This window comes from Cucurbita moschata, unplaced genomic scaffold (genome assembly GCF_002738365.1).
Source record: "Cucurbita moschata cultivar Rifu unplaced genomic scaffold, Cmos_1.0 Cmo_Scf00083, whole genome shotgun sequence".
In the NCBI taxonomy this organism is placed as follows: domain Eukaryota; kingdom Viridiplantae; phylum Streptophyta; class Magnoliopsida; order Cucurbitales; family Cucurbitaceae; genus Cucurbita; species Cucurbita moschata.
The window spans coordinates 177,812-197,009 of record NW_019268599.1 but is presented as its reverse complement, the minus strand read 5'-3'; the positions used below and the strand labels follow the sequence as shown (position 1 = coordinate 197,009).

The 19,198-nt window shown below is 35.1% G+C and overlaps 1 protein-coding gene across 1 annotated transcript; it reads left to right on the top strand.

Annotated features, from left to right (window-relative positions):
- Positions 1-1,017: 1,017 nt before the first annotated feature.
- On the top strand, positions 1,018-19,025 carry LOC111438891 (single-stranded DNA-binding protein WHY2, mitochondrial). Its single transcript, XM_023076720.1, has 8 exons — positions 1,018-1,151; positions 7,476-7,591; positions 7,995-8,098; positions 8,186-8,278; positions 10,173-10,267; positions 10,454-10,527; positions 10,985-11,073; positions 18,642-19,025. The coding sequence occupies exons 1-8, from the start codon at positions 1,123-1,125 to the stop codon at positions 18,759-18,761; spliced, it is 720 nt and encodes a 239-aa protein (XP_022932488.1). The 5' UTR covers positions 1,018-1,122; the 3' UTR covers positions 18,762-19,025.
- Positions 19,026-19,198: the final 173 nt, after the last annotated feature.

Below are 19,198 nucleotides of genomic sequence, written 5' to 3'. Positions count from 1 at the left end.
TCACCTATCACATGACCACTTTTTTATGGAGATTTGTCTAGAGACATGTTAGGAACTACTATCGGTAGACCATGTACCATGACTCATGACCACAAGCCAAGAAACCATGCCCAATTTCTAGTTAGAACAAGGAATAGTTTACCTTTAGCACCCACTATGGACACGATTAAGAAACTTATTAGTAGATTACTTTACGAAATCTTGTACTCACTTCATGTGTTTCCATGTTTTTTTAGGTAGATAGGAGTTGGATGGGGATGGGAGCAGATCTCGAGAGCAGAAGCCATAGAAAGCCACACCACTGCAAATAAAAATATACGTAAATATATGTATATTATATTTTTAAATTCCCTTTTGTTTTTTTTTTTTTAATCTTATATCGTGTTTTCATCTCATTTTATGGTACCATTCACCCTCCATAAACCCAAAAAAATCTAGTCATGACATAAACTTAACTTATATTTTGTACCATATAAATACATGTGTATATTTTATCTTTAAATTTTTTAGAGCCTTGTTTTTAAAAGCGATTTTTTTTAATTGTATTTTCACAACTTCTTTGCACCAATTTACATTGTGGCTCGTGATTTGAACAATTGATTTCGTGTCAGGATATTGATTAATCCATGTTATTCTTTCATCGTTCGAGACCCTAAACATGCATATTCTTAGCATATGAAGCCAAACTATTCATATTAAAGTATCTATCCATTCCCACCCGTATTTTTTGAACGTGACTACTTATTAAGGTGTTTTTAGGATCTTGATTTTCGTACTCCCAACGCTCTATTTTATTTTTTAAAATTTCTTGGATAAGTCCTAAATTGAGTCGAGAGGAGCTACTAAATTTAATATATTACCATTTATACTAAAATATTAGAACTTTCTCCGATCCATATTTATTTAATGCAATTTTGTAGTATAAATAATAATATTATTAGTAAAAGGAAAATTAAATATTAATTATTTATATGAGCATTTTCTTACCACAAAACTTCATATAAATGAGGGCTTCATTAGCCGTCCCGTACCGTCCGTCTTAAGGATTCAAACGGGTTTCCCTCATTCTCTCGGTTCCCGACCTAACCCTCCATTTTCAGCTCATCAAGAAGCCGAAGAACGATGTTGAAGCTACAGCGATGGTTTTCCAGGTATCGACTCCTCCTCTCGCCTTTTTAACTTCCATTTCTTACCACTCTGCTACTATCTCTTTGGTTTTCAATGCCTTTCTCTTCTTTCTCCTTGAACTGTCTGCTAAATCACTCTTAAAATCAATGTTCTTACCGCACTGTGCCCTATGCGACTCAATGTTCTTTTGTTACCTTCCATTTCTCTTTTCTGGCAATGCTGTTCGTTATCATCCATTCGTTTGTTTTCCCTCACTCCTCGATGTTCAAGGAAACGTAATTTTTTCTGGTAGGGATTCTACTTTCTACTGTTTTGTTTGTTTGTTTGTTTGTCTTATGGTTTTCCTTCAGTTGGAATTTTATAGTTGCCTTGTTGGGAGTTTTGCGATGTTTGTGTTAGCACTTTTATTTCCGGAAAGCTCGTTTTGAAAATGAAGTTGCGTTGGATGATTTCTAAAATGCTCGGAGTTGTTGGAAGATTTCAAGGTTTGGAGGGAAATCCTGTCCTTAAAGAGAATGGTTCCGGTATATAAGTTGGTTGATTATTTTGGAAGTGTGTTTATACTTCTTCCTGACTATACAGTCTAATGTGATGCATTTGATTTACTTTGTTATTTCTCTTTTTTTTTTAAAAAAAAGGTTTGTTTGTCTTATGGTTTTCCTTCAGTTGGATATTTTATAGTTGCCTTCTTGGGAACTTTGCGATGTTTATGTTAGCACTTTTATTTCCGGAAAGCTCGTTTTGAAAATGAAGTTGCGTTGGATGATTTCTAAAATACTCGGAGTTGTTGGAAGATTTCAAGGTTTGAAGGGAAATCCTGTCCTTAAAGAGAATGGTTCCTATATATAAGTTGGTTGATTATTTTGGAGCTGTGTTTATACTTCTTCCTGACTATATAGTCTATGTGATGCATTTGATTTACTTTGTTATTTCTCACTTTTTAGAAAAAGTTTGCACCTGCCCCAAGTCGTAAGACTTTGAAGAAATCAAGGGTTTTCCTTTAACACCCAAAGACCCTAACACACGACCTAAAAATAGATTATTTATAAGAATACATGAACAATAAGTTCTTAAAATAGATATTCAATCATATTTTAACTAAATTTTGTTCTAAAACATAGAACCCTGTTGCAAAATGTTCCTAAGCAAGTATTGAGGATTTTGATCTCTTCTTTCTAGCCTCTAGGGATTTAATTTTTCTCCATATTCTTGTAACCAGCGCCTTCGGTTCATCAATCCTCTAAATGTATTTTCCTGTAAATCTTTTATCACCCATGTTGTTTCCTCTTACAATGGGAGACTTGGTAGGTGAAAACTTCAAAGCAAGTAAGGTTTTTCTTTTTCATTTTTTTCTGAAGACTGGTTGCTTATCTTTATTCAAAGATCTTACTTCTTTGTGCTCTGCTAGTGGTGTGCTTTGTGCAAGCACAAATGTCAGGAGACTCGCACTGCATTCTTTTGCAGTAATCTTTCACGTCCGAAGTGTGGTATTGATTTTTTTGGTTTTTTTATATATCCTGAGTTCCGAATTGAGGGAGTCACCTGTTGATGGAAGAGTTTTTTGGGCTTTTTCTGTTAATAAGAAAGTAAGGGTTCTCTAGAAGGTATGGCTTCTCTGGAAGGTTAGGTTCTTTTCTATATTAGGAATATCTCGGTGGGGAAAGTTGAACCGTTTTTAGGTTTAGTTGAGGGATCTTGAGATACATGATATTGGATCATCTAGCTATCAGATTCCATTGTAAAGTGAAGATATGCTTGATACATTATTTAGTTATGCCTCTTGGTGGGAATCCGAAATTGGAAGATTTTTGGCTTCCATTCATGCAAAGGGTGCTGATTAAAGTAGATAGATGCAATAATTTTCAACTATCAAGAGGAGGATGACTTACTTTTGCTTCATGCCAAGAAATATCTGTTTGGAAATTGAAGGGAAAGAAAAGAGTGAAAAGGGCAGCAGGGTTGGAAAACTAAAACATCTTGGTCAATTGAATTTGGTCTTAGAAGGGGAAGGGTTTTTGGAATCAGTAGTTTAGGAGTACAAATTTTGGCCATATTAGCTTTGTAAGATGGGCATGCAGATTCTTTTAAGCCCATAATGATTTGTAGCACAAAATGATTGCAAGCATACATGGAGAAGAAGACTTTTGGTGGCACACAAAAGCTAGAATAAATGGCAGTCATAGAAGTCCTTGGGAGAGTATATCTTCCCTCTCCTAGATTGGCGCAGCATCTTCCCTCTCCTAGATTGGCATTAGTATTAGAGTTCTTGTTTTGGGAAGATCTAGTGCTTGGTGAGAATCATATGCTTAGATTTTCACACCTTTTTAGGGTCTCTTCGAAATTTTTTGGATTTATTATTATTATTAGCATAGTTATGGTTTCTGTAAATATATTAGTTATCTTGCTCTTCATTGTCGTTTTATTTTCTCCTATTTAGGATTTACCTTGTACACTTATAAATATCTCTTTAGTGAATGAAATGACAGTTAATCTTTGGTTATTCTCTAACCTTTTTTCTATCTACATCTTGACCTAATGTCAATATAGTGATGGAATTAACTCTATTGTTTTAGAATTGGGTACTATCACTCTTATCTACTGAGTTTCATTGCCCTTTGACTTAAATTTAACATATTAAACCTTTAACTTGATTTCTGTTACTAAACTCACTTGTTCTCTTAACTGTTTGTCTCATTCTTTTCGGGTTATTGCTTATTTTTTAATCTTATGATGAGAAAGACTATTGGTAGAGGGTGTCAATCCCTAGATCTCTACATTTTTTAACCACAAATATCTATAGCCATTACATGCTCTCAAGTGTCCTCTCCCTTTGGAGAATGTCGTCAATTTATTCATCCGTCTATTTCAGTGTTGAAGAATCTTTATCCTCAATCTAATCATTTGTCTTCTTTAGATTGCGAATTGTGTCAGTTTGCTAAATTTCATTGTCTAAGTTTGTATTCCAGGGTCAATAAATGAAGTAATGCTCTTTGTTGAGTTAGTCAATTCTGATGTACGTGGTTTATGTCCTATTGAGTCCAAGAGAGGTTTTTAGTATTTTATTACTTTTTGTGGTCTATTCTTCTCATATAACTTGGTTGTATTTAATGAAAAATCATTATGAGTTGCTTTTTTAGTTTTGTAACTTCCATGCTGAAATTCGAACACAATTTAGTGGTTCTTTTTTTAGTTTTATGGAGTGATAATGTTAAATAATACTTGTCTCATGCTCTTAGTTCTTATTTAGGTGAATGTGAAATTCTTCATCATTCCTCTTGTATTGACACTCCATCTCAAAATGGGGTTGTAGAATGGAAGAATCGTCATCTCCTCGAAACAACAAGAACCTTCATGTTTTAGTTGCATGTTTCAAAACATTTTCGGGTTGGTGTTGTTTTGACGACTTGTATCTCAATAAATCGTATGCCCTCCTTAGATCTTAAGGGTGAGATATCTCATTGGATTTTGTCTCGATAACATTTGTTTTCTCTTACACCCAAAATATTTGGTTGTACTTGTTTTGTTCAGGATGTTTGCCCCCAACTCACCAAACTAGATCCAAAGTTATTAAAAAGTATATTTCTTGGTCATTCTTGTGTTCAAAATAGGTTTCGGTATTATTGTCCTAGCCTTGTTTGATACTTTGTCTCTTCTATTGTTATATCTTTGAAGATTTTTTTTTTTTTTTTTTTTTGTCCTCTACTTTTAAGTAAGAGTCAGGGGGAGCAAAAGAGGAAAATGGTGATTTTCTTGTCTACACAATTGTTTCCTCTGAGAACTCTTACGATCTATCTCCATCTTTACCTATTTCCACTTACCCACCTATTACTCAGGTTTGTTCTCGATGGCTACCTCCTTCAGTTGCATTTCCTATACAAGAGACTTGTTCGTCCTTGGATCCAAGAACAAATGATCATCTTTTTTTTGTTCTTCGTAAAAGTAAATGTCAGTGCACTTTTTCCACTTCCTCTTTTGTTTCATATGACCATTTTTCATCTTCTACATGTTCTTTCATTGCACCCTTGAAGTCTGCATCTGTTCCTAAAATTTTTCCTTAGATGGCAATTGTACTTGAGATTTAGTTTCTCTGCTTCCAGGAAAGAAGCATATCAGTTGTAAATGGACGTTTGCTGTCAAAGTCAATCCAGATTGATCTATAGCTATATTGAAGGCTCTCCTTGTTGTTAAGACTACACAAACATATGGTGTTGATTATTTTGATACTTTTTTTCTTGTTGCTAAATTGACTTCTATTAGGTTATTCGTTTATGAGCATCCATTCACCACTAGCCCTTGCATCTTCTTGATGTTAAAAACATTTCTTCATGTTGATCTTCAATAAGAGGTATATATGGAGCAACCACCAAGGTTTGTTGCTCTGGGAGATTGGAAAAGTATGTCGCCTTCGTAAATCCTGGTATGGATTAGCATAGTTTGGAAAGTTCAGTTAGGTGATTGAAGACTTTGGAATGAGCAAAAGTTCATATCATTCTGTTTTTTATAAATGATCTGAAAATGATGTTATCTTGTTGTTGTGTATGTTGATGATACTGTTATGACTAGTGGTGACACATTAGGCATCCAGTCACTCAAGATCTTTCTCCATAGCCAATTCCATATCACGAATTTGAGAATAATGAAATACTTTCTAGGATTTGAGGTGAAAAGAAGCAAGAAGAAATCTATTATCACAAATAACATATGTACATGACTTGTTGATTGAAACAGGAAAGTTAAAGGCTAAGCTATGTAGTACTCTAGTGATGCCCAATTTACAGCTCACAAAAGGAGAATTGCTTATAGATATAGGAGGTTAGTGAGAAAAAACTCATTTATCTTATAATGACTCAACTAGACATAACTTATTCAGTGAGTATTGTGAGACAGTATCCTACCGTTCCCACTGGGCTAGGATATTGTGTATTCGTGGTAATTTGATTTTTTGGAAGAGTAAGAAATAGAATGTGCTGTTACTTTTAAGTGTTGAATCGAAATAGAGCAACGACACTATCTGTATGTGAGTTAGTTTGGATATGTCAACTTCTTATTGAATTGGGATTTAATATCACAACTTTGACAAAATTGCAGTGTGATAATCAAGTCTACAATGTACACTTGTATACTTATCTCCCTTTAGTGAATGAAATATAGATTATTTTGATTCTCTCAAATCTTTAACATTTACAAAATGTTCAGTTTTTTATTGCTGGGATGAAATTTATCGATCTGGAAAACTCATCACGAGAAGAAATTTAAAAGAAGAGGAAATGGGAAACTGAGTTCTGAATTATCATTTTTGCAAGACATTCAGATTCAAGAAAAAGGTGATTCAAGATTCTTTTGGCACATTCTCTCGGTTATGTTTTTGGCTAAGGAGATCATCAGGGCTTCTTTTTGTGTTCAAAATGCTGTTCCAAACTATTTGACAAAACTAGAAGCCCACAGAAGATCATTATCCTCACTTGATTTTTTATCAGGAAGGGTTAAATATTGCATGTACATTGCAGTAAAGACTGGCCAATTTGGCATGGCTATGTAACCTGAAGGCAAATGAAGATCAGAATCATATATTCTTCCTTGTTTTTATGCGCAGCAATAATGGCATTTTTTGGGAAGAATTCCGGGGGTAATATCCCTGCTTATAGATGGCCTTACAGTCACAGTCTGCCTCCCGAAGATTTGGTTTGAAAGGAACCAAAGGATTTTTAACTCGTATGAAATGGGGTTATAGATTTGGATAAATTTGAATCGTTGGGGTAATGTCCCAGCCTATAGATGGTCTTAATCTCCGCTTCATAGCCAGGATGTGGATCAATGCAGTCACAGCCTTCCTCCCGAAGATTTGGTTTGAAAGGAACCAGAGTATTCTTAACTTGCATGAAATGATATTATAGATTTGGATGAATTTGAGTCGTCTAAGTGGTGCTCGCTTTCTTCAATTTTTTCTGGTTACTCTCTAAATGATATTTTTTTGAAACTAGAGGGCATTTATCAACGTTGATGTCTTTGGATAGGAAATTTTGGAATTTTTAGGTAATTTTCTTTTGACAGACTGGGTGTTTGAACTCCCTTGTAACTTTCCTCTTATTAATAAAAAGTTTGTTCCTTGTTAAACTTTTTACTGGTTAAGAACATGTAAATGATTAAATAAAAAATGTTTGATGTATAACTATTTTCTTTAACTCATATTTTATGGCCTAATTTTCTCCATTCAGTGTTCTGAACTTGTAGATTAATAATAATGCTACATAGCCTCAGATTTTGGACCAATTTTACTTTTAGTTTCCCCCTCCTTTTGTAGATGCTTAAAAATTCAATTAATAAGTCATTATATAACATGGAAACAGGAACCAGCTATTTGAACAAGTTGTGTGTAAGAAAGCTGGTCATGTTGACCATGCTTTTGGGTCACATCCTTTCTCATCTGGAGTCGGCATTCCAGGACAAAAGTTTACTAATACAGGTACATTGTTTAGCAATGAAAATTCTTATACATTTTGAAATATAATCTGCTGGTTATATACTGTAGTATGCCTTAATTTTCCTACTTCGGTGTTAAGTGCAGGCTTTTAGTGGTGGTATGAGGTAAAGTAATTTCAATAAAAGATGAAATTTCATGTGGGGATTAGATAAAAAAACAAACTCCATGAAAAAGATTCTACAATTTTTTTTTTTAAAAAGGAATTCCTAAAGTAACAGCCACCAGGAGTATCTCTAAAAGTATTTATTGTGGAAGCTGAAAGAGAGAAAGGCATCATAACCTTTCCATCCATATATCAAGGACACAGATTTCATATTTATCTTCCAAGTTTTCAAGACATGAGTGTCTTTATTGTGTCTAATGGCCTAACTTTTTTCTCTTGCAGTCCCAAAGAATGAAAATGACCGAGTTTATGCTGCTTATAATGTATATAAGGGCAAAGCTGGAGTCTCAATGTTTCCTTGTCTGCCAACTTTCACTAAATTAGAGGTATATAATGATAAATAAATAAATATATATATATATCTATAAAGTAAAATCAATTTTGTTTTCACTCTTTGTATGTTTGTATTATAGTCTGGGAGTCTTGTAATTGATCGACGTGGTTCAATACTGCTGACGTTCTTTCCTGCCATAGGGGAGCGCAAGTATGATTGGACAAAAAAACAGGTCAATTTTTCTTTCTCCATTCTTTGTATTTGCAGTTCAGATGTCTACTGGAAGTTTCCCTTAGATTGTACTATCAGTAACTTTCATGACTACGCATGTGGGAGAATCGTTACAGCCTCTATTGTAATATTAATTATACTACATATTGCAATATTAATTATACTACATTAGAGGATTAACTTTACATCACACACACTAACGAGGGATGGAAGTAGGTTGAACAAAGGATTCTCCTTTTATATTTCGATTACCTTTGGGATATTCCATCAACCTCCTAAACCCATGATGCTCCTAACGTTCCCCAATCCAATTCTAGGTTTAGCTAGAGGAGTTATTCACTCAACAACAAGACCCTCCACCTCGTGGTGACGTTTCTGAGTTTGCCTTCAAAAGTTTGCTTAGTGTGGAATTTGTCATTCAGCTAGTGAATTTCAATATGAAGGTTGGATATTCTTGAAGATTCTTTCTTGAAAGCTTTTGAATTATTATTTTAAGATTTTGACAATATGGCTCCTCTTCCTATTTCTCCATTCATGCTGGCCAAAGCTGCTCTATTGATAGAAGCCCGTGGTCTTGAGTTTCGTGAAATTCTTCTTTTGGTTCAAGGAGGAAGCCATGTCGTGGTTTAGCTTTGCAAAGTTTCGTTTTGTCTTCTTCGACATATTTGGATTGACTTGCCTGAGGAGATTTCTTTCCCTTTGCTGGTGATGGTTTTTCCAAAGCTTCTTTCAAGAGTGGGATTGTCATCACTTGAACTGATACATCAAACATGTTATTTCTCAAAATTTTCCTTTAAAGTCATTTCATACTAAAGACTTGAGAATTTTAATCTACTTCTTGGGTATGGAAGAAATGAGAAGCAAGAAGGCTATCTTTATGTTACAGAGAGAATGTGTTTGATTTAGTATCTGAAACTGAAAAATTGGGAGCCAAGTCATCTAGTATTCCAATGATGTCTAGTTTGCAACTTACAAAGGATGGAGAACCGTTTAAAGACCTTGAGAGATACAAAAGATTGGTTGGAAAGTTGAATTACATTATGGTGGCATGACCAGGCATCACTTATTCCGTAAGCATTGTGAGTTAGTTTATGACTTCACCCACAGTGGACTATAGTACAAAACATTCTGTGGTTTTTGAGGCTATCTCTAGACGTGAAATTTTATATGAAAAACATGATCATACGAAGATCCAGTGCTTTTCGGATGCCGATTGGGCAAGATAAAAGAAGATAGAAGATCGACTTTTGACTATTTGTGTTTTTTGTTAGAGGTAATTTGGCCTCATGAAAAGAATTAGATACAAAATGTAGTTTCTGTGTCTCATGATCAAGTGTTGAATCAAACTACAGAAATATGACAATCAAATAATGTTGGTCCATCATCTCTGATTGAATTAGGCTATATTGGAGTTAGAGGTTGTGGCATGACAATTAAGTTGCTCTTCTTATTGCATCCAACTCAATATTTCATGAGTGGACCAAACATATTGAATTGATTGTCATTTTGTTTGTGAGAAAATACAATAAGATTTAGTGTCTACTGGATATGTGAAGTCACTCAAGAGCAATTAGGAGATATTTTCACGGAAACTTTAAATGAAGTTGGAATAGATTACCTTTGTAACAAGTTCAGGATAATTAATATATTTTCTCAAGCTTAAGGGAGTGTCACAGGATATATGTGAACACAAAAGCTTCTTAATCATTTGCAGTTTATTGTAATTTTATTATTCTTAATTTACAGCTTCAATGTAAGCCTATATACATCATATTATATATATGTTGAACTCTAATGTATCTAACATGTGGATTCTACTCTTCCATATTTTTGTCTCACAGTATATACTCACTTATACTGCATCTTTCCTGATTAATTCAATTTATATATTGCAGTTCTTTTCATTGAACCCAACAGAGGTTGGTACTTTAATAAGTTTGGGTCCCAGAGACTCTTGCGAATTCTTCCATGACCCTGGAATGCTTTCAAGGTTGGTTCCATTGCTATTTCTAATGCAATATAATACCCATTTCTTAGAGAAATAATTAAATATCTTATAAAAGAATAAAAACAAATAAAATGAGGCTGCTTTATTAACGACACGGTATTAACAAAAACTAACGAAATATTTTACATTCAGCACTTTCGGTTTATTTTGTTGAGTAATTTCTTGCAGTACTGCTGGTCAAGTAAGGAAGAGCTTATCAATTAAGGCCCATGCAGATGGCAATGGCTATTTCATCTCTTTGAGTAAGGATACAAAACATTAAAGAGAAAAGTTCACTGCTAAAGTCAATTCATTTGAAAGATCAGATATTGACTTGTTATGCACTGTAGGATTAAAATGTCTTGCTTGCTTTAAGCTGAACGCTTTGTGTGCGTGAGTACCTTTTTTGTTGTCCTATGTCTATTGCTTCCTCAATTTTATATGGAATAAAGGTTGTTGGAATTTTCAATTTCATGATCTTTGGCAATTGGGAGGTTTGACAAAGCAAATCGTGACTCTACTGATTAGATTTCGAAACATTGAGCTCATTATCTTTATATATAAGACCTTATTCAGCAATCATCCAATTTTATAGATTGTCTGTACTGATGCTTGGTTATTCATTTTTTAAATCTATTTTTCTTGATCAACTTATTTTCTGTCACTGTTTCTATGAAGAACTTACCCTCAGCTGAATTTATATTCTTCCCTTTTCTGCAGATGTTGTTAATAACACGCAAAGTACCAAAGAATTCTTGAGTGTTCCCTTCACAGCAGGCGAATTTTCTGTGATGAAGACAGCTTGCAGTGTATGAATTGCATCTCTCTCTAATTTATCTTTTAGATCATCAGAATATCCTGATTTGTATTTAGATGCAGCATCATTATAGCATAGTTGATATCTAATAGAAGATCTTGTCATTAAAAAAAAAAAAAGAAAAAAAGAACAGTAAATATAGGAAACAGCAGCCTAGTGGATAGAACAGACTGAATTATATGCTTTTGAAATGTCTTTTAGTACCCAAAAAAAAAAAAAAAAACGTTAAATATATCCCTAGATACTAAGTAATATTAATCTGAATGAATTCCTAAATATTAGGAAACAGTAAATCTTAGATACAGATAGGTTCAATTACTTCCCTTATTACTTTCCCTCTTTGAACACTTTCCCTCAAGTTGAGGAATAGATATAATCCATCCATTCCGTGCTTGGATATTAATTCATGCCTTAAGTCAAGGACATTCATATATCATCTATTCCTAGCTTGGATATTAACTCATGAAACATAGAGTTGTGAAGTCTTTTTGTTTGTATATCTGCTAATTAAAGCTGAGAGGACACATAACTGTTGCGCACTATCCCTTCCTCTAATTTCTCCTTTATAAAATATTGATCAGTTTCAATATGCTTTGTCCTTTCATGATGGATAGGATTATGTGCAATATTGATAGCTGATTTGTTGTAGTAGTACAACTTCATCGGAATTTCTCACTTAATTTGTAAGTTATCAAGAATTATTTGCAACCATAAGAGATCACATAGTTCTTGTACAATAGCTCGTAATTTTGATTTGATAGATGATCTAGCCACCTCATTTTGCTTCTCCATGTTATTAAATTACCTCCAAGAAAAGTACAATACCCCGTAGCAAATCTTCTGTCCACTATTGAATCATCATAGGTAGCATCAGAGTAAACTTCCAATGCAAGAGAATTGTTCGATTTGAATAAAATTTCTTTTCTTCAAGTTCTTTTTCCATTTGAACAATATTTTTATAGTGTTCATCTTCACAACTTGGACAAATGTCTCTTGGTAATCTATATCGTAAGTTTGAGTGTATCCTTTAGCTACTAACCTTGCATTGTACCTTTCTAATCTTTCATCAACCTTGTACCGTAAAAAGTCACCTACACCTAACTATATTTTTTTCTTTGAGCCTATCTGCAACCTCCCTCATGTTATTCTTTTCTAGAGCATGCAGTTCTTCTTTCATGGTATCCTACCACTCTTTTGGATAAAGCCTCAGGAACTGTGTTAGGTATAACAACTGAATTTAGACTCACCATAAAACTCTTGTGTGATGGAGATAGTCTTTCTCAAGAGAGATATAGTTTGATAGGGAGTGAAAGTGTTGTTTTGTGCGTTCTTTAGTAGGTTTTCGAAAAGCTGGGTCTATCATCTATTGGTACTTGTGTTACATCCTCATTTTGAGTAGAGTTGGTTGTTTGGACTTGTCGATTCTGAAATGACTTGTCTTCGAGAATATACTTGAGAGAACAATAGATTTGGCAATGGAGGTGGAGTGTATGGTTCAGTTGGTAACTTTGCAGTGGTAGAAGTAGACTTATAATTAGAATCAATAGTAGGCATGGACTCAATAACAACTCATTTAGTGTATCCAGGGGTTCAATAGTTCCGCAAGGACTCTCTTCAATCTCCATGTTCTACATCTGAAGAGAGACCTTAGATTATTCAGGACACGAGATGGGAGGCGATTAATCAAGTGAGTTGTAGTAAGAACTACCACTCCTCTGTAAGTTGTTGGCATGTTTTCGTGGTCAGTTAGTGTTTAAAGGTGTCCATTTTTCCTGTCAGCCACTCCATTTTGTTGCGGTGTAATAACACAAGAAAAATAATGAATAATGCCTTATTCCTGAGATTGAAAATATGGGGATAAAGTTGGATTGAGATTGACTCCAAATTGAGTCTGAATCATTGAGTGGAAGGTAGGAATAATATTACTAACCTTTGATTTTTGTTTGAGAGGAAATAGTCACGTGACTAGAGTGTAATCATCAATTAATGTGAGAAACCAACGAGCCCCAGAAATACTTGGAACAGTTAAGGGTTCCAATATTGATCTATGAATCAGTTAAGGGTTCCCATATTGATCTATGAATCAAATGGATAGAGTTTTTATTTTGGCTTATGGGAAAAGATATATGAGTATATTTGGAGAATTCACATGTATCACATTGAAAACTAGAGACTTGGATTCTTTGACAGGAATTTAGAAACATATTCTCAAAACTTTAAATAGGATGACCCATGCAAAAGTGTTCTAACCAAGTCACATTTTTATTAGAGGAACCATGAAATGACATGGGGTGTCGACCATCATAGCTTGCTTAGTTATGCCATCAAGAAAGGGTCCATGTGTCGTTCATAATATCAAGACATTCCTAACATCCATCCATCCAGGTTCTATGGAGGTATTGAACCTTTCCATGTCCATGCCATATCATTTATGAATTTCGTACCAGATAGCAGGTGTATGATCCAACCTCCGACACATGGGCTGGGGTGTAATGTCGGCATACTTGTGATGTCGAACACGGTCCTTAAAAAACCCATTTTAAAGAAAGGTATTCAAGACACTCGTCTCACAATGAACCACGACCACGACCAAGAAACCCATTTTAAAGGAGAGCTGACATCATGTCTTCCCCTAAGGTCCATTTTGAGGCATTTTGATATGAACCACGACCAAGAAATTTCCATACCTCAAGGTCCAATTATAAGGACGAGAGCCAAGAAGCTACGACAAACCTTGTACGCTTATATTCAAGCTATGGTGAGCTCATCAAAGGGAATTCTAGAAGACGTTGGAGACCTCCATTATATGTTGTGCAAAGTTGAGCTTCAAGAAAGAGATGCATTAAATACACTTTATGTTGCATTTAATGAACTCAGCTAAATTTATAGAAATAGTCCAAAGATAACTAATAAACACATTTCATTCATTACACTATTTAATATTAATTTAAATATTTGTTTTTTTTTTCATATAGGAGGTATATTGTAACCTACCTAGGTTACCATATTCCACTATTAACTAGCCATTTTAATATGGAGGTTATGGATATTTTTTATTTACTAGCCAATTTAATTTAGGATGTCATATAGGTTAAAGTTGTAAAGGTTATATAAAGCCTTCTTTTCTTTGACTACATCACATTTTGGAATTAAAGAAGAATAATAGAATTTTTATTTTTTTTAGCTGTGTTGAGAGTTAAAATTTTCTTTACAAATTCTTATGTTTAGAACTTGCATGCTAGAGTCATTCAAGTGGTATTGATCAAACCTCTTGTGGAGTGATTCGAATCAGAGTTTTCTTTACTCTTGATCTTTATCATCAAGATAATCCGTTCCATACTTTCTCTTGGGTTGATTCTATATCATTTGAGTAACATATGAGAGTTACATATAATAATCAAGAGGAAAAAAAGAGACATTTAACCTCAAGTTTTTTTTCTTTTTTTTTTTTCCCTTTCTCTCTTCTGTAAATGATTGGCAAAATCTAATCAATTTACCAACAAGAAAATTGATTTAGAAGATCTTAAGGATACCAACAAGAAAATTGATTTAGAAGATCTTAAGGAAGAACCAAATGTTGATAAAAGATCTAGATCTAAACACTTTATAAAATATGTCAACATAAATTAAAGCACAAAAATAATGTTTTTTTTTTTTCTATATAATTTTTTAGACAGAATGTCAACATGCTAAAGAAACTTAAATATATATGGAATCAACCCAAGGAAAAGTATGGAACAGATTACCTTGATGATCAAGATCAAGGGTAAAGAAAACTTATTTCTAAACTTGTGATTCAATCACTCCACAAGAGGTTTGATCAATACCACTTGAATGACTCTAGCATGCAAGTTCTAAACACAAGAATTTGCAAAGAAAATCTTAGCTCTCAACGAAGCTAAAAAAATAGAAATTCTATTATTTTTTTAATTCCAAAATGTGATGTCTCTAGTCAAAGAAAACAAGCTTAACCTATATGACACATAACTCCCAAATTAAATTGGCTAGTAAATGAGAAATCCTTAACCTCCATAAAAAAGCGAGTTAATGGTGGAATATGGTAACCTATGAAAAACAAATAAATATTTAAATTATAATTAAATAGTGCAATGAATAAAATGTGCTTATTAGTCATTCTTAGACTAGTTCCATAAATTTAGCTGAGTTCATTAAATGCAACTTAGAGTGCTTTTAATGCATCTCTTTCTTGAAGCTTAACTTTGCACACCATATAATAGAGGTCTCCAACGTCTTCTAAAATTTTCTTTGATGAGCTCACCATAGCTTGAATATAAGTGTACAAGGTTTGTTGTAGCTTCTTGGCCCTTGTCCTTGTAATTGGACCTTAAGTTATGGAAATTCCTGGTCGTGGTTCATATCACATTTTCAGCCGACAAGTGTAGTGGAAAATGATCATATAGTGTTGTGGAGTGTCCGTCCGATGTCCAATCGACACCAAGTTTGGTGAGCTTTCATATTTCATATGGATGGACTTGACTCCAGAACTGCATACCCAAATTTCTTTTAAAACCCTGACTTTCAAGGTTAAGGCCTGGGACTCTACTCGGCCCTTCAATATTCCTATCTTTGACACTCTTGTTTGCTTGTTTATCTTTGACACTCTTGGCTTCAATGTACACCTTATATGGTGTGTTGGATGATGCTCCATCCTTCTCGGTTGCATTATGGCATTGTCTTGTCTCGACCCTCACGTGGCCTATTGGGCGCCTCTTTGTGTTGCCATATTGTCATGATTGCACGTGAGAGTCATAAATTACTTTTTTCATAGTATGATTGTGACATTCTGCCCCACTTAAACTAGTCATTGTCTTTGATGACTCTCTCGTGGCACAATCACTCCATGGATTGTGACACTCTCCCCCACTTAATCTCGACATCATCCTCGATTACAATCCGAACTCTGGATTGGCTGTCAACTTGACCCATTGGAACTGATCATTAAGCATATGACTAGTCTTTTATCAAAATGCTTATTTTACTAACGCCTTGTGGTCAGCTTGGGGACAACCTTGCCCCAACTTCAACATTGGCACTTCTCGTAGCCAATACACATATTCTCTGAGCAGTTGAACGGTACACCCCTCAGGGTGAGTCTCGCAAGCCAACCACAAAATTCCTCTTTGTGGCACCAACTCTTGCGAAAGCAGAGTCTAGATTGCTGCTAATTGACTTGTTGGGAAATCGTTGTACATCAGAACAAATATGGGACTTGCACACTACTTATGGACTTCCACTAATAGACCTTCCCTCGATCTCCAGAAGTCACAGCATAAGCACGACAAAACAACTTGCCAAATGGTTGTGAGCTATCCCACTTGGGGCCTCCTTCACCTTTCTCTCGGACTCAGCCGATGGCAAAACTAACTAGCGTCAGCATATCCTCACATGAGCTAGGGAGCGTGCCCCAAATAGGGCCACCTTGGCCTCACCCTCATTTAGAAGCAAAGTCAGAGCGTTTCACACCGCCTTTGTTGGCACTGCACTTCAGCCAACTCTCACTAGCCACCTTCATGTAGCAACGCTACCTTGACACTTCTCTGATCTTGCTCATCTCTATATGTCCACGTCTAGTTGATGCTTGCTGGTCTAGACCCTCTTGTGAAGTCAAATCTTTCTAACTCACAAGGTCCTAACCTCCATCTCATAATCTCCCCAGAATGCATGTTACCTAGGCATGCTCTTAGACCATGTTTTATACCCAAAAAAGAAAAAACAACACGGTCACAACAAACATATGATGCATAACTCAGATAACCCAAGGATACATCATGCTATCATCACATAACCATAGTACAATATTACACAATTCATCATGCTCAACATAAACATAACAAATCATGGACAGATATATCTTTCGCTTGATATAGTTAACAAGAAAACATATAGCATTCTCCACGTATTTGAATAGACGTATGAGGTAGAAACTACTACAGAGATCAATCCTAAATTAAATCAATGGTGTTCCAACCTAGAGAAACAACGCCTAGAGGTTAGAATTGAGTTTGATAATCTTATTAAAAAAAAAGGAGTGTTCTAAATGAAACCTTACCATCCAATCCTTGCCAAAAATGTTTTAGGTGATTGTTAGAGGTGCCCAAGCTACATACCAAGAGCATCCGAGGATTAGAAAACGATCTTAAGTGCTTAAAATTTAGTTCAGTAAGGCTTGGACAGAACTTTACTGCCTTAAACTTACCCAGAACGGATTCAATCCCTCGCTGAAAGGTGTTTTAGAGTGTTCAAATTGATCTGAAACTGCAATTAAAATGCTCTCGGAGCTGAAGACTAAAACACACTTAAAGAGGATCCAAAAGTGTCCAAGGAGTATCAACACTTATCAAACCTCTAAAACAGAATTGAATATGTGCTGGCTAGTGCTTTTGGAGTTTGATTATGCGAACCCAAGCCTTACTGATCACTGGTACTTCAATTGACGCCTAAATGGAGCGTGCATCATTAAACTAAGGTGATTCAAGACCTGATATCAAGTGGGGCTTGCTGGAAATAGTGATTTTGGCCACAACCAATGCGAATCTAGGTTCAAGTGTCAAAGAAATCGCATGCTGTAGGTGTGGTCAGAATGGTGCCAGCAAGGGCTTCTAGTAGGAATAAGTTGCAAGAAACTCGCTAGTCTCAGTTATTGTTATTCTTAAGGGAAGCTCAAACTTAAGACATGTAGCATTACAAAATTCTTTTAATCCCTCTCTCTCTCTAATGGTTTAGAATTAGAACATGCCTTTGAAAACTAATATTTGGTGTGTCATCCTTGAAATCACTCATTTCCATCTATACCTAACAAATTAAAACAAAAGGCAAGGCTAAAGAAAAACGCATAACCAAGAAACCAATGCAAAAAGAGTAGTCACTGATGCCGGGTCTGAGAGAAAATTAGAATTGTTAGTGGTCACTATCAATACCGGTGTTGGGGGAGATAGAAACCAAGAAAGGGCAGAGCGACAGTCAACTGAACGACACTGTGAGTGCCACAACAGTGGGGTAGAGCGACTGAGAGGAGCAGCATGGTGAGTTAGAGGGTGATTTTGAGACATGAGCAAGCGCGACATAGCAATAGCCGAGAGGTAGACCAGCAACCTAAACCTAACTACTTAAAGATATGTTGAGCTTAAAAATAATGAGCTGCTGGGCACCAAATAGAAAATAAAATGGCATTGGGTTGGTTTGGTCCGACTTGATATTTAAGGCCCTCAACCCGAGTACTGAACCGACCTCCTCGGGTTTACGAGGAAAAAAAAAAAAAAAATCAAACCAAACCATATTTTTGAACACCCCAGAACTGAGGTTGACTTTCCTTTTTTCCTTTTTTTGTTTTCTCTACTCAAATAAACTCTCAATTAAAGCCCCAATTAAAGTTATAAAATCAAACGCGTGTTATCTTGGCTGTGTTCATCAAATTGCTACTAGATTTGAGTATACATGTGTCTTCTTTGTTAGATATTTTCTTCTGTCTGTGCTAATCATCATTTGGGTTTAATTCATTTGATAACTTATTTCTGTTTTATTGTTTTGACGTTTTCATAGTTTGCCCTGCCTCACATTCTTGGTTGGGATCGGCTGACAAAACCCAGTCTTGGCATGGAAAAGGGTTTTCAACCAAACAAGGTGAATCGTGAAGGATTGAGTTTAGAGTGGAAAAGATGAATCTTCATAGACGATGTGCTGAATACTGATTATGTTATTTGCTTTTAGAAGTTTATTTGATTACGTTACACTCTTCACAATCCATCTATGGATTCTCGGAGCTAGAATTGGTTACACAAATCCATTCATTTTGTTGGCTCCCTAGTATCACAAGTGATGGATGTGTTCGTACAATCTCTCTTTCGAATCAGAAACACTAGTTCGTGTTGAATACTAAATCGTTGTTGGTATAAGTATCTAAGAGGAACTTTCTATTTCCAAAAATGAAATTACATGATAGATACTTCAAACGTGTTTCAAAAAGCTTCTGAACTACTTGCTTCACACAGAAAAGCATGATATCATTGACCTTTCCAAATTATGACTCGAGTATCAATCGCACAAATTTGAGTATTTGGTTACGGTTCATTCAGCTTATACCTACATAGGACAGGAAC

Bases quoted from the DNA above. Each gene is read 5' to 3' on its own strand.
- LOC111438891 (XM_023076720.1), top strand. From the start codon at position 1,123: ATGTTGAAGCTACAGCGATGGTTTTCCAG. The intron at 7,592-7,994 runs GTACATTGTTTA...TTTCTCTTGCAG, and splicing joins ACAAAAGTTTACTAATACAG to TCCCAAAGAATGAAAATGAC. The intron at 10,268-10,453 runs GTTGGTTCCATT...AATTTCTTGCAG, and splicing joins GACCCTGGAATGCTTTCAAG to TACTGCTGGTCAAGTAAGGA.